The 13846-nt window shown below is 55.4% G+C and overlaps 1 protein-coding gene across 1 annotated transcript in view; it reads right to left on the bottom strand.

Annotated features, from left to right (window-relative positions):
- Nucleotides 1-267: 267 nt before the first annotated feature.
- Nucleotides 268-13846, bottom strand: part of LOC144731615 (protein kish-A-like) — a 42359-nt gene continuing 28780 nt past the window's right edge. The window contains 2 exon segments of the mRNA XM_078612802.1: nt 268-1635; nt 2782-2816. Coding sequence (XP_078468928.1) covers nt 1565-1635; nt 2782-2816 — 106 coding nt within the window. The 3' untranslated portion in view covers nt 268-1564.

Consider the following 13846-nt stretch of genomic DNA (forward strand, 5'->3'; position numbering starts at 1 on the left):
GCCTGGTGTACAGGAGGTCATGGGTTCGATATCAATCCTGACGCCTGCTGCTGTATATTTGGAGTCTGCGTGTCTCTCTACCCATGGTCGCGTGGATTTGTCTCCGGGTCCTCTGGGTTTTCCCTCCACATTAAAAAAATGCGTTTAGAATAACACAAGTCTCCGTCATCAGGTGGGACCGTCACAGCCAGATTAGCTGCATCAAGTGAGGCAATGATTCAAGATGTAATCCCTTAAAAGCGAGTTGAGGGGGGGACTCAACTCGCTTTTAAGGGATTACATCTTGAATCATTGCCTCACTTGATGCAGCTAATCTGGCTGTGACGGTCCCACCTGATGACGGAGACTTGTGTTGCCTCCGAAACGTCGTGATTTTTGATTTTATTTTATTTTCATTCATTTTGATGTTTTACCTACGTGACTTTACCGAAAAAACCTAAGAAGATGATTCCTTGCAGTCACGAAAGCTTCAAATCTAGAATTAGCGTTTAGAATATTCGGCTGCTATAAATGTCCACACGTTGATAAGCCACTTCGTTGAGCTATCGTTTGTGATAGCAAGGTGGCTTCTGAAAAAAACAGCTATACAGCTAAGTGGGCCTTACCTAGTGAAATAAAAAAGTAGTGAGATAGTGAGTGTGTGACTGTATTCTACGAGCCCCAGTAAGTTGGCACACAGTAGGGGGCACAGGTGGTGCATCTGCCAGCCATCTCAGTCAGTCGACCCATAGCACCTGGGTCTGCCCCGTGACCTTCCAGCAGGCGTTCGGCACTTCACGTGGCCTTAACATGCACATAGCCTGGCACAAGCGCCGTGGTGAATGCCGGTTGTTGTTGTTGTTGTACGAGCCCCAGGTCATGTGTTTGTAGCAATCTCAGCCGAGGCAGCGTGAACTCGGTCCAGCCGAGATGGGTTCCATGCCCTGCTCATGGACACGAGGTCCTCGTCAGCAGAGGCTCTCATCTTTCCGGCAGCGGCACTTTGCATTCCAGCGAATTCCACGCGAGGCCACGGACGAGACGGTACGGCAACGATCGCCAAACCGCACTCGCGATTCCTAACGATGATGAAGCCAGTGTAATGCAGTTCTCCCATTGTCTGACTGCTGCCATCTAAAAATGGACGCAATTTTGACTTTAGAGTCAGTGATCTAACACAAGGCTGTGTGCGTCCTACGCGCGGTACGGCCATGCAGCGCGAGGCACGAGGGGAGGGCTTATCCTGCGATCAGAATCGCCCCTTGGCTTTTGCCGCCTAGAAATGACCTTCTGCGCGCCGTTTTGTTTTAATCTTTATCCTTGAGTGTCGGTGTCTTTTCGACGGATCAGGTCACAAGAAACCTGAAAGGACTTTTCAGATGCCCCCCTGCCGTGCCTGCTCGCAGGGGCTACGCGATTCCTGGCGAACCTTTCCTTCGGCGTGGAAGCGAGAGACCGCTTTCCAGGGAACCCATACAAACAATTACAACGGACGAAATAAAACGCGTGGATTCGTACTGAGCCTCGTACACTCGTGCTACGCATGGCGGTGGAGGTGGGTGGAGCGACGGAGACTCAGCGGAGCTCACTCGGCACAGAGGATGCTCAGGGCCATGAGCAGACAGCAGACGGCCACGTGGGGGCTCTTCCTCTCGCCTGCGCACGAAAAATAAAACAAAGCGGAGGACCCCCGATTAGTCTCTGCCGGGCGGTGGTGGCTACGCACACATGGCCTTCGATCCAGCACTGTGGTGGTGGCGAGGGTTGGTGGATCACCACACAAGTGTCGTGAACCTTCACGTGGGCGTTGAGGAGGTGCCACTATATCCTGGCTGGCCGGGAGAATGCGGTGCAGCAGAAATGTGGACTCCACCTGTTTCCGCCTGTATGGGACGGAGTGTTTCCCCTCGCACGCGTGGGCTTTCTGCGGGTGCGTCGGCTTCCTCCCCTTTGTGTGAACACTCATTAATTGTCCGTAACACCTTAACATGTAGAGGACCGCAGAGCTTGGTCACCGGGTGAATCGGCTTCCCATGGGGAGCGTTAGTGTCGCGATCAGCGTGCCGCACTACGAACCCGGCAACCCGAGTTCGATTCCTGCTCACAGCCAACACCGGTGACGATTAATTATTATCTGAATGGGTCCTGGGCTTCCCCTAGGTCGAATCAGCCTCAAATGAGACCTTGTGCGGTTTGTAAACATCGCCACTGGGGAGACAAAGGCGGCCGGGCGTGGTGCTTGCCACCCACCCCCTTCGTGTGCCGGCCTTCATGGGTGCTTTACCCGCTAAGAGCACTTGCCCCAACGGTCTGTTCAGGCTCGACAGCGGACAAAGCTCTCGCCTTCACCAACGCGCATGCACACACGGACACACACGGACATACACATGGACACACACAGACACACACACACGAACACACACGGACACACAGACACGCGCTGGCGTTTCCGTGAATCGTGAAAAATATCTCAACTTGCTCCAACAAAAACAAATTACCGTGGCTTTTATTCGAGCACCTTGCGTGACCTCCTGTGTTCCAAAACAAAATTGTTTCGATTTTATTTCCTCTACGAACTCTCCAGCGAGGTGGCTCAGCGGCCTGGGCCACTTGTGAAAATAATTCCCGGTTTTTCCCTAATTCCTTTTAACAACCGCCTCTATCGGTGCCCATATAAATCACAACGTGTGGTCGTTGTGTTTTTGCTGTTGTTAATTTGTGCTGTGGAATTGTCTCGTTTTATGAACATCACACGAGCAAACGAATTCATGGCGTGGCGCACGGTGACGTAAATGTTCTCACCAATTCTTGCACACTTCCAGAAGGTTCCCAGAAGCCTGGAGACAAGCAGAGAGGCACGTGGTCAACTTAAGTCGATAGGTAACAATACCAATGCAGTGTGTAACATTCTATAGCATAACATCACAAGTGTGCATCTGTCAATCCATCTGACTTGCGCTGTATATATGCTAATATGCAGTATGTATGAGTACCGTATATGTGATTGTGTGCCTTAGTTTATGGCTATGCACGTGTGAGCCGTAGTGGGGAGTGGCAGTGTATTTGTTAGCGCGCTGCGCTACGAACCCGGCGACCTGAGTTCGAATCGCGCTCACGGAACAACACCGGTGACGATTATCTGAACCGGTCCTGGGCCTCCCCTAAGTCGACTCAGCCTCAAATGAGTACCTGGTGCGATATGTAAACATTGCCGCCACTAGGGAGACAAAGGCGGCCGGGTTTGGTGTTGGCCACCTCCCACCCCCTCGTGTGCCGTGCCGGCCTCCACAGGTGTGCTACTCGCTAGCAGCACTTGCCCCAGCAGTATGTGACAGGCTGCACGGGGGATCTTCGAGTGTGTAGTGGTAGCGTGCTGCGTTACGTTCCCGGCGACCCGAGTTCAATTCCCACTCATCCACACATCTCGCTGCAATCGTGCTTGTCCCCCCACAGAAGCTGTGTATACAGCGTGTGTGTGACTTTACAGTGTGTGTGTGTCTTTACCCAGTGTGTGTGTGTCACTTCACCTAGTGTGTTTGTGTCACTACACCCAGTGTGTGTGTGTCACTTCACCTAGTGTGTGTGTCACTACACACAGTGTGTGTGTCACTTCACAGTGTGTGTGTGTGTGTCACTACACCCAGTCTGTGTGTGTGTACACCCAGTGTGTGTGTGTCACTACACCCAGTGTGTGTGTGTGCCACTACACCCAGTGTGTGTGTGTCACTACACCCAGTGTGTGTGTATGTGTGTCACTACACACCGGTGTGTGTGTCACTACACCCAGTGTGTGTGTGTCACTACACCCAGTGTGTGTGTCACTACACCCAGTGTGTGTGTGTGTGTGTCACTACACCCAGTGTGTGTGTGTGTGTCACGACACCCAGTGTGTGTGTGTCACGACACCCAGTGTGTGTGTGTGTGTCACTACACCCAGTGTGTGTGTGTCACTACACCCAGTGTGTGTGTGTGCCACTACACCCAGTGTGTGTGTGTCACTACACCCAGTGTGTGTGTATGTGTGTCACTACACACCGGTGTGTGTGTGTCACTACACCCAGTGTGTGTGTCACTACACCCAGCGTGTGTGTGTCACTACACCCAGTGCGTGTGTGTCACTACACCCAGTGCGTGTGTGTCACTACACCCAGTGTGTGTGTGTGTGTCACTACACCCAGTGTGTGTGTGTCACTACACACAGTGTGCGTGTGTGTCACTACACCCAGTGTGTGTGTGTGTGTCACTACACCCAGTGTGTGTGTGTCACTACATCCAGTGTGTGTGTGACACTACACCCAGTGTGTGTGTGTGTCACTACACCCAGTGTGTGTCACTACACCCAGTGCGTGTGTGTCACTACACCCAGTGTATGTCACTTCACACAGTGTGTGTGTGTGTACCTTCACCCAGTGTGTGTGTGTGTGTGTCTACACCCAGTGTGTGTGTGTGTCACTACACCCAGTGTATGTCACTTCACACAGTGTGTGTGTGTACCTTCACCCAGTGTGTGTGTGTGTGTCTACACCCAGTGTGTGTGTGTGTCACTACACCCAGTGTGTGTGTGTGTGTGTCACTACACCCAGTGTGTGTGTGTCACTACACCCAGTGTGTGTGTGTCACTTCACCCAGTGTGTGTGTGTGTCACTTTACCCAGTGTGTGTGTGTCACTACACCCAGTGTGTGTGTCACTACACCCAGTGTGTGTGTGTCACTACACCCAGTGTGTGTGTGTGTCACTTCACCCAGTGTGTGTGTGTCACTACACCCAATGTGTGTGTGTGTCACTACACCCAGTGTGTGTGTGACTTCACCCAGTGTGTGTGTGTCACTACACCCAGTGTGTGTGTCACTACACCCAGTGTGTGTGTGTGTCACTTCACCCAGTGTGTGTGTGTCACTTCACCCAGTGTGTGTGTGTCACTACACCCAGTGTGTGTGTGTGTCACTACACCCAGTGTGTGTGTGTGTCACTTCACCCAGTGTGTGTGTGTCACTACACCCAGTGTGTGTGTGTGTCACTTCACCCAGTGTGTGTGTGTGTTACTACACCCAGTGTGTGTGTGTCACTACACCCAGTGTGTGTGTGTGTCACTTCACCCAGTGTGTGTGTGTCACTACACCCAATGTGTGTGTGTCACTACACCCAGTGTGTGTGTGTGTGTGTGACTTCACCCAGTGTGTGTGTGTCACTACACCCAGTGTGTGTGTGTGTGTCACTACACCCAGTGTGTGTGTAGTACCGTCGAACACAGGTCGACACCCGGGGTTGAGGCACACTGATGTTTATTATAACTTCACACTCGGCACAGGGCAACGTATACTGGAGGGGGTAGCGGCCCCCTCACCCGGATAACTGGGGACACACCCTGGCTATCTCTAACCTACCCCCGAGTCCTCCACTAACGGGCTAGGGGAGGCTATCTGGCCCGACACTGGCGAGTCGGGCTGCGGTGCCTGGAGTCCCAGAGTGCTGACTCTGGTTCACAGGACCACGCCACTGGCTCTGACCTGCGCGGCCCTTACAAGGGCGGCGTTCCAGGGGAGACCAGGGCTCTCACTAGGCAGGTCTTCAGTCTTCAAGAGTCACCACCACATTCTGCCCCGAGCCCTCCGGCTCATCCCCTTATATCTCGAACCCCTCCCCCCCGCTGGGGTACCATCTGCGGACGTCGGTGCGAGCACCCTCCCGTGTGCTCACTAAGCCCCGCCCACTGTGCTAGTTTCTCATAGGATCCCATACATATCACCCCTACACATCTCTCCTCCGTAAGACCCCTACATCACCCCCCCCTGTACAGCTCGCAGCCGTCCCGGCTGCAACATTGACAATAAAAGTTAAACCCCTCTCCATCCCCCAGCGTGTGCCTCATTTTTTTTTAACAATAACGCAACGAGAAGAACAACAGGAAGGAAAAATAACCCGACGAACCCGACGAACCCGACGAACCCCGCCCGAATAAATACGAAATCCGTAATACGAGCGTATATACACGTGTTTCTTAACCTGGAATCCCCCCCAGCACACCCAGAACCCCCAGAACACACACACACACACAGCACGCCCAACAATCGTACAATGCAACGTGCCGGGAACACAGCACGGACGCCCCACACCGTGAGCACAACATGCGAATGTACACCGGAAAAGAGAAACCAAAAGAAATACCCCCATCAAAAATATATATATATTTTTTTCTAATTTCCTCACAAGAGTTTTCGCATTTTTGCGCGCGTCCTCGCCACAGGCCCGTCACACGGGACAGGCCCGACCGGCAGGTCGTCGGCCGGCAGGTGTTCATCACCGAGTGAGTCTGTTGCTGACGTCGCAAGACCCTCAGCATTTCCTGTGGGGGTCGTCGGGCGTGAGCCCGTCACTCCCGGTGCACCTGTGGGTGGTACAGCCGGCAGCACGTTAGGCGAGAGAACCGGAGAAGACCTCCCTGAGTCGGACGCCCCCCCACATGTTTGGCCACGCGCGTGTGTAGTGGGACCTCGCACCGCAACGAAGGGTTTTAGCCTGGAGGGGTGTACAAACCACCGGCGCCTCCCCCATTGAATGCGCACGCACTGAGGTCTCAGGACCTCAACCACCTCGACGGGACCCCGCCATGGTCGCAGCAGTTTAGAGGAGGACGCGAGCGGTACCTGGGGACAGTGCAACCATGCCCTGTCCCCCGGCTTCCACTGTAGCACATGCGCGCGAGCCATTCTGAGGCGCTCATTAGCCCTCTGCCGCCTGTCAGAATTTTGCATGGCAGCATCCCGCGCTTCCGTTAATCTTTCCAGGTTGAATTTAACATGTTCGGCCAATTGAGTTTTTCCCTGAGGCGCTGGGATCTGCAGCTGGGCCTGAACAGGTGGCTCCGGTTCGCGGCCATACATAAGGAAAAAGGGGGAAAATCCCGTCGCAGCATGGGGGGCCAACCGGTATGCTGACAGGACCCCCTGGATTTTCAAATCCCAATCTGTCTGTGAGTCAGAAACGTGCTGCGACAACATCGACGTGATGGTACGATGCAACCGCTCGACCATCCCGTCGGTTTGTGGGTGATATGGGGAGGTGCGAATCTTTTTAGTGCCAAGGATCTCACAGACCTGTTTGAGCAATTTGCTTGAAAAATTTTTACCCTGGTCGGTCAGCAGCCGCTCGGGAGCACCTTTGTCAAGGACATAGCCCTGGACAAAGGCCTCCACGATGGCTGCCGCCGACTGGTTGGCCAGGGGCCAGGCCATAGGCCAGCGCGTGAAATATTCAACACCGGTTAGCAAATACCTATTTCCCCTGGGGGTGGCGGGGAACGGTCCTAGAATGTCCAGCGCGACGAGTTCGTTTACCCGGGAAACCCTGATAGATTGCAGGGGCGGGTTCGACTCCTTCGCTGGTGGTTTGCGCTGCGCACACTTAGGGCACGATCCTAATAGATCCCCGACATCCCTCGTCATGCCCGGCCAAAAGAAATCAAGTTGGAGCAAAGCCAGGGTCTTTTGGGTACCCAGGTGGAGGAGGCGCTCGTGAGCGGCCCACACCACCCTACCCCGTAACCCCGAAGGGACCACTAGCCGGTGTCTACGGGATTTCCCGTCCCAATGCATTAACAACCCACCGAGCATTTCCCATGCGTCGGCATCACCCCTCCCCCGCCCCCGGTCCCTGACGCGGCGGCGCAACGCAAGGAGGGAAGTATCTTCCATTTGCAACCGACCCCATTCCGTAGCAGGCAACCCCAACAGGGAATCAGAACACTGTTGTGCGATGGAATTTGTCATTGGTGCTAGGTCGTCAGTAGCCGCCAAGACCGGGACAGGCAATTCAGCAGGATGCCTGCACCGACCCGACCCCAGGAGGCATGCGCATTCGGGGGTGGTCGGCATGCGTGACAGGGCGTCCGCGTTGGTGTGGCGAACGCCCTTACGGTACGTGGTCTGAAAATCAAAATCCTGGAGAACCTCCAGCCATCGAGACAATTGACCCGATGGTTGTTGGACTCGCAGGGCGTACTGTAGCGCCGCATGGTCTGTACGGACGGTAAAACACTGTCCGTACAGATATGGCCGGTACTGCTGGATGAAGTAGACAATTGCCAGCAGTTCCCGACGCGTCACACAATATCGTTGCTCCGCTGGAGACAACACTCGGCTTCCGTACGCGACCACCCGTTCCACGCCATCAACCACCTGGGATAGCACGCCCCCAATACCTGTGTTGCTCGCGTCGGTATCGAGCACAAAGGGCTTCGAAAAATCGGGATAAACCAGGGGAGGGGCATTAACCAGAGCGTCCCGAAGTGAGCGGAACGCAGCCTCCTCCTCCTGTCCCCAATGGAAGCGGACCCCCTTTGACGTCAAAGCGTGCAGGGGCTTAGCAATGGTGGCAAAGTCCGCGACAAAGCGTCGGTAGTATGACGCAAAACCCACAAAGCTCCTGACCTCTCCCACCGAGGTGGGAGTCGGCCAGGAGCTGACACACTGCGTTTTGGCGGGATCGGTAGCAATACCCGAGCGCCCTACGATGTGCCCCATATAACGTACCGATTCACGCAACAAATGACACTTTTGTGGTTTAAATTTCAAATTAGCAGCCCGCATTTTGAGGAAAACGGCCCGTAACCTCTGGAGATGCTCATCAAATGTTCTGCTAAAGACGATAACGTCGTCCAAATAGATTAAACACGAATCCCACTGCAATCCAGCCAAAACCAATTCCATCAATCGCTGGAAAGTCGCCGGCGCCGAGTGTAATCCCATCGGCAACCGGTTAAATTGGAAGAGACCATGTGGCGTATGGAATGCGGTTTTAGGCTTAGATTCATCGTCCAGAGGAAGCTGCCAGAATCCCGAAAGCAAATCCAATGTGGAGAAGAATCGCGCCCCCGCCAAGGCGTCGAGCGATTCATTAATACGGGGAAGCGGGTATGCGTCAGCAAGGGAAATTTTGTTGAGGCGGCGAAAGTCGACGCAAAACCGCAACGATCCATCCTGTTTCTTTACCAGAACGATCGGTGCTCCCCACGGGCTGGTAGAGGGAGAAATGATATCGGCGGCTAACATGTCATCAACAGCCGATTTGACATGGTCCTTCTCGGCGGGACTCAGCCGGAAGGGATTTTGGCGTATGGGCGCGCTGTCACCAGTATCAATATGGTGACGCAGCAAATGGGTGCAGCCCAGATCGAATTTGTTTTGACTAAACACATCGGCAAATTCGCGCAATAGTGTCCTAAGTTTTTGACGCTCTACATCCGACAGGTCCGTCGATCCCGCACAAAGCGCCTCAAGCCACCCTTCATCGGTGTCCGAATGTGGAGTCGGCAGAGTGGCAGCGTGTACGTGATTTGCAACAGACTCCTCACAGGGCACCGGCGTTGCGTGAGCAAGCACGGTCCCTTGGGGAATGACCACGGCCTGCGACCCCACATTGAGGACCGCGATGAAGGGGTCCCCGTCCCCCCTTACAATGGTCTGAGCGGACACCAAATGTGGCCCGCTAACCCCAGCCCTAGATGGCCCCAGCAGGACACCCTGGTCCCCAACACCCTTAGCGAAGGGCCTACGAAGCTTAAGGGGCACCAACATTTGTGCCCCCGGCGGCACTCGAACCGTTTGAACTACCAACGCGGGTACCGCCGCGAACGCCGAGCGATCCGTAGTAGGGGAAGGCAAAAACGCCATCCGTCGTCCCGACGGGAGTTCAATGCAACCCTGATTAATCATAATCCGAATCGGCATTTTGCCCAAGAAATCCGTCCCCAGCAGGCACGGAACCGCCAGCGAGGAGGAAACAAAAATAGGGCCGGACAATTTAATATCTCCGATCGAAATTTGCGCGCGAATCTGACCCATGATACCCAGTGAGCCCCCGTTAGCAGCGTAGAATGGGACATCAACCGGTAGCAAGGGACGACTTTGGACAGGGAGAATGTTGTATATTAGTTCCGAAATGATGGTCGCCGACGCACCTGTATCGACGAGGATACGCACTTCGACCCCGTCAATATACCCTACTACGGCCGACGACCCCGACGGCGCAGCCAGAACGCGATGGGCCAACACGGACCACTGTGCGGGTTCGAATTGGGTCCCCATAGTGGTTCGTGTTGGCCCCGCGGTATGCAATGTTGGCCCCCCGTTCGTTGCGGTGTGTACATGTGTAACGGGTGTGTGCTTCGGCCAAACATGTGGGGTGCCGCGACTTGCCGGGTCATGTCGGTGGAGCTTGGGCGGAGGAGGAGGCCCCTCGTCCCGGCGAGACGTCGTCCCCCGCTGTCGAGGGGAGCGGCACCCCAAGGCGACGTGGCCCCGGACGCCGCAGTTATAGCAGCGCGGGAGCGTAGGCGGTGAAGACAGGCGGTCGGAGCGGACCGACCCATCCCGGTCCGCCCGTGCTCCCATCCGCTGCTGCTGTCGGAAGTCGGCGGCGTAGACCTCCTCCGTCGGTGGGGTGACGGCAGCCACCGTACGCCCGGCCGCTGCCCTGCTGGCCTTCCTTCGCTGCGACAGGAGGTTAGCGTGGAGGAGCCGCGCCGCTTGGAGGGAATCCATCTCTGCGTCCTCCTGCGCAACGATAGCGACATCCAGGTCGTCCGCCAGCAGAAGGATCTTCTCGGAGACCATGGCATCCACGCCTTGGTCATCCATGCGAGGGAAGGCCGTCTTGGCCAGCGCCAGAAGGCTCGTACGGTAGGCGAGGGGCGACTCCTTCGCACCCCGCTGGCGATCGTAGAATCGCTGCCTACACTCCGCCGAAGGCCCGTAGACCCCAGCCAGCAATTGCAGCGCCGTCTGAAGAGTAGAGCGCTTGTCCCTCGATGCGGACGTAAGAGCGGCGAGGGCATCGCCGTCAAGGAGCGCTGGTAGCGCGCAGAGGGCTTCGTCATCTGACCACCCCGCCATTTCTTGATGCGCGAGGAAGCGCCGCTGAAATCCCCCCCAGTCGCCCTCCTCAGCCACGAACTCCTTCAGCGGGGGCAGCCTTTAGTGTAGCGCAGCGGCCGCCGTGGAGGCCCGCACTTTGCTGTCCCTGCAACTCGGCTGAGCGTCAGCACGAACGGCAGATGTAATCGCCTGTCGCGCAGATAGTGACGCTCCGTCCGAAGGTGGTGACGTGGCAGCCCCGGTAGAGCCGACGTGGGACCCCAGGTTGAGGTTGGCCACGCCCTCGGCAGCTGCTGCGGCGATGGCGGGATTTTCAAAAGTGGCGTCGGTAGAAATGGCGGGAAGGCGCAACGGCCGTTGGCCGTCCTCGCCCCGCGGTGGTCCCGCAGCCCCCAGCCGAGTAATGGTCTCGAGTGTGGCGGCAGCGGCGTATAGCAGCTCTGCCAACCTCGCGTGCGCCAGCCGAAGTCCGTCGGGCAGCGACTCCCCTTCCTCCCGGTGCCCCGGTAAGGATGCATTCTGTACCGGCTGCTCGTTGCCCCCATCAGCCGTCTCTGGTACCGCCATTTCCGCGGTGTCCTCCGCCTCTTGCACCCCGGACCGAGCCGTTCGGCGCGTGTCCATGTTCGTTGTTTACTTCTGACGCCAGATGTAGCACCGTCGAACACAGGTCGACACCCGGGGTTGAGGCACACTGATGTTTATTATAACTTCACACTCGGCACAGGGCAACGTATACTGGAGGGGGTAGCGGCCCCCTCACCCGGATAACTGGGGACACACCCTGGCTATCCCTAACCTACCCCCGAGTCCTCCACTAACGGGCTAGGGGAGGCTATCTGGCCCGACACTGGCGAGTCGGGCTGCGGTGCCTGGAGTCCCAGAGTGCTGACTCTGGTTCACAGGACCACGCCACTGGCTCTGACCTGCGCGGCCCTTACAAGGGCGGTGTTCCAGGGGAGACCAGGGCTCTCACTAGGCAGGTCTTCAGTCTTCAAGAGTCACCACCACATTCTGCCCCGAGCCCTCCGGCTCATCCCCTTATATCTCGAACCCCTCCCCCCCGCTGGGGTACCATCTGCGGACGTCGGTGCGAGCACCCTCCCGTGTGCTCACTAAGCCCCGCCCACTGTGCTAGTTTCTCATAGGATCCCATACATATCACCCCTACACATCTCTCCTCCGTAAGACCCCTACATGTGTGTGTGTCACTTCACCCAGTGTGTGTGTGTCACTACACCCAGTGTGTGTGTGTCACTACACCCAGTGTGTGTGTATCACTTCACCCAGTGTGTGTGTGTGTGTTTACACCCAGTGTGTGTGTGTGTCACTACACCCAGTGTGTGTGTGTCACTTCACCCAGTGTGTGTGTGTCACTACACCCAGTCTGTGTGTCACTACACCCAGTGTGTATGTGTGTCACTACACCCAGTGTGTGTGTGTGTGTCACTTCACCCAGTGTGTGTGTGTGTCACTACACCCAGTGTGTGTGTGTGTGTCTACACCCAGTGTGTGTGTGTGTCACTACACCCAGTGTGTGTGTGTCACTTCACCCAGTGTGTGTGTGTGTGTGTGTGTCACTACACCCAGTGTGTGTGTGTGTTTACACCCAGTGTGTGTGTCACTACACCCAGTGTGTGTGTGTGTCACTTCACCCAGTGTGTGTGTGTGTCACTACACCCAGTGTGTGTGTCACTACACCCAGTGTGTGTGTGTCACTTCACCCAGTGTGTGTGTGTCACTACACCCAGTGTGTGTGTCACTACACCCAGTGTGCGTGAGTGTGTCACTACACCCAGTGTGTGTGTCACTACACCCAGTGTGTGTGTGTCACTACACCCACTGTGTGTGTGTGTGTCACTACACCCAGTGTGCGTGTGTCACTAAACCCAGTGTGTGTGTGTCACTACACCCAGTATGTGTGTGTCACTACACACAGTGTGTGTGTGTCACTACACCCAGTGTGTGTTTGTGTCACTACACCCAGTGTGTGTGTGTCACTACACCCAGTGTGTGTGCGTGTCACTACACCCAGTGTGTGTGTGTCACTACACCCAGTATGTGTTTGTGTCACTACACCCAGTGTGTGTGTGTCACTACACCCAGTGTGTGTGTCACTACACCCAGTGTGTATGTGTCACTACACCCAGTGTGTGTGTGTGTGTCACTACACCCTGTGTGTGTTTGTCACTACACCCAGTGTGTGTGTGTCACTACACCCAGTGTGTGTGTGTCTACACCCAGTGTGTGTGTGTGTGTCACTACACCCAGTGTGTGTGTGTCACTACACCCATTGTGTGTGTGTGTACACCCAGTGTGTGTGTGTCACTACACCCAGTGTGTGTGTCACTACACCCAGTGTTTGTGTGTGTCACTACACCCAGTGTGTGTGTGTGTCACAACACACAGTGTGTGTGTGTCACTACACCCAGTGTGTGTGTGTGTGTGTCACTACACCCAGTGTGTGTGTGTCACTACACCCAGTGTGTGAGTGTGTCACTACACCCAGTGTGTGTGTGTCACTACACCCAGTGTGTGTGTCACTACACCCGGTGTGTGTGTGTCACTACAACCAGTGTGTGTGTCACTACACCCAGTGTGTGTGTCACTACACCCAGTGTGTGTGTGTCACTACACCCAGTGTGTGTGTGTGTCACTACACCCAGTGTGTGTGTGTCACTAAACCCAGTGTGTGTGTGTCACTACACCCAGTATGTGTGTGTCACTACACACAGTGTGTGTGTGTCACTACACCCAGTGTGTGTTTGTGTCACTACACCCAGTGTGTGTGTGTCACTACACCCAGTGTGTGTGCGTGTCACTACACCCAGTGTGTGTGTGTCACTACACCCAGTATGTGTTTGTGTCACTACACCCAGTGTGTGTGTGTCACTACACCCAGTGTGTGTGTGTGTCACTACACCCAGTGTGTATGTGTCACTACACCCAGTGTGTGTGTGTGTGTCACTACACCCTGTGTGTGTTTATCACTACA

This window comes from Lampetra planeri, chromosome 39 (assembly GCF_965212315.1).
Source record: "Lampetra planeri chromosome 39, kcLamPlan1.2.h2, whole genome shotgun sequence".
In the NCBI taxonomy this organism is placed as follows: domain Eukaryota; kingdom Metazoa; phylum Chordata; class Hyperoartia; order Petromyzontiformes; family Petromyzontidae; genus Lampetra; species Lampetra planeri.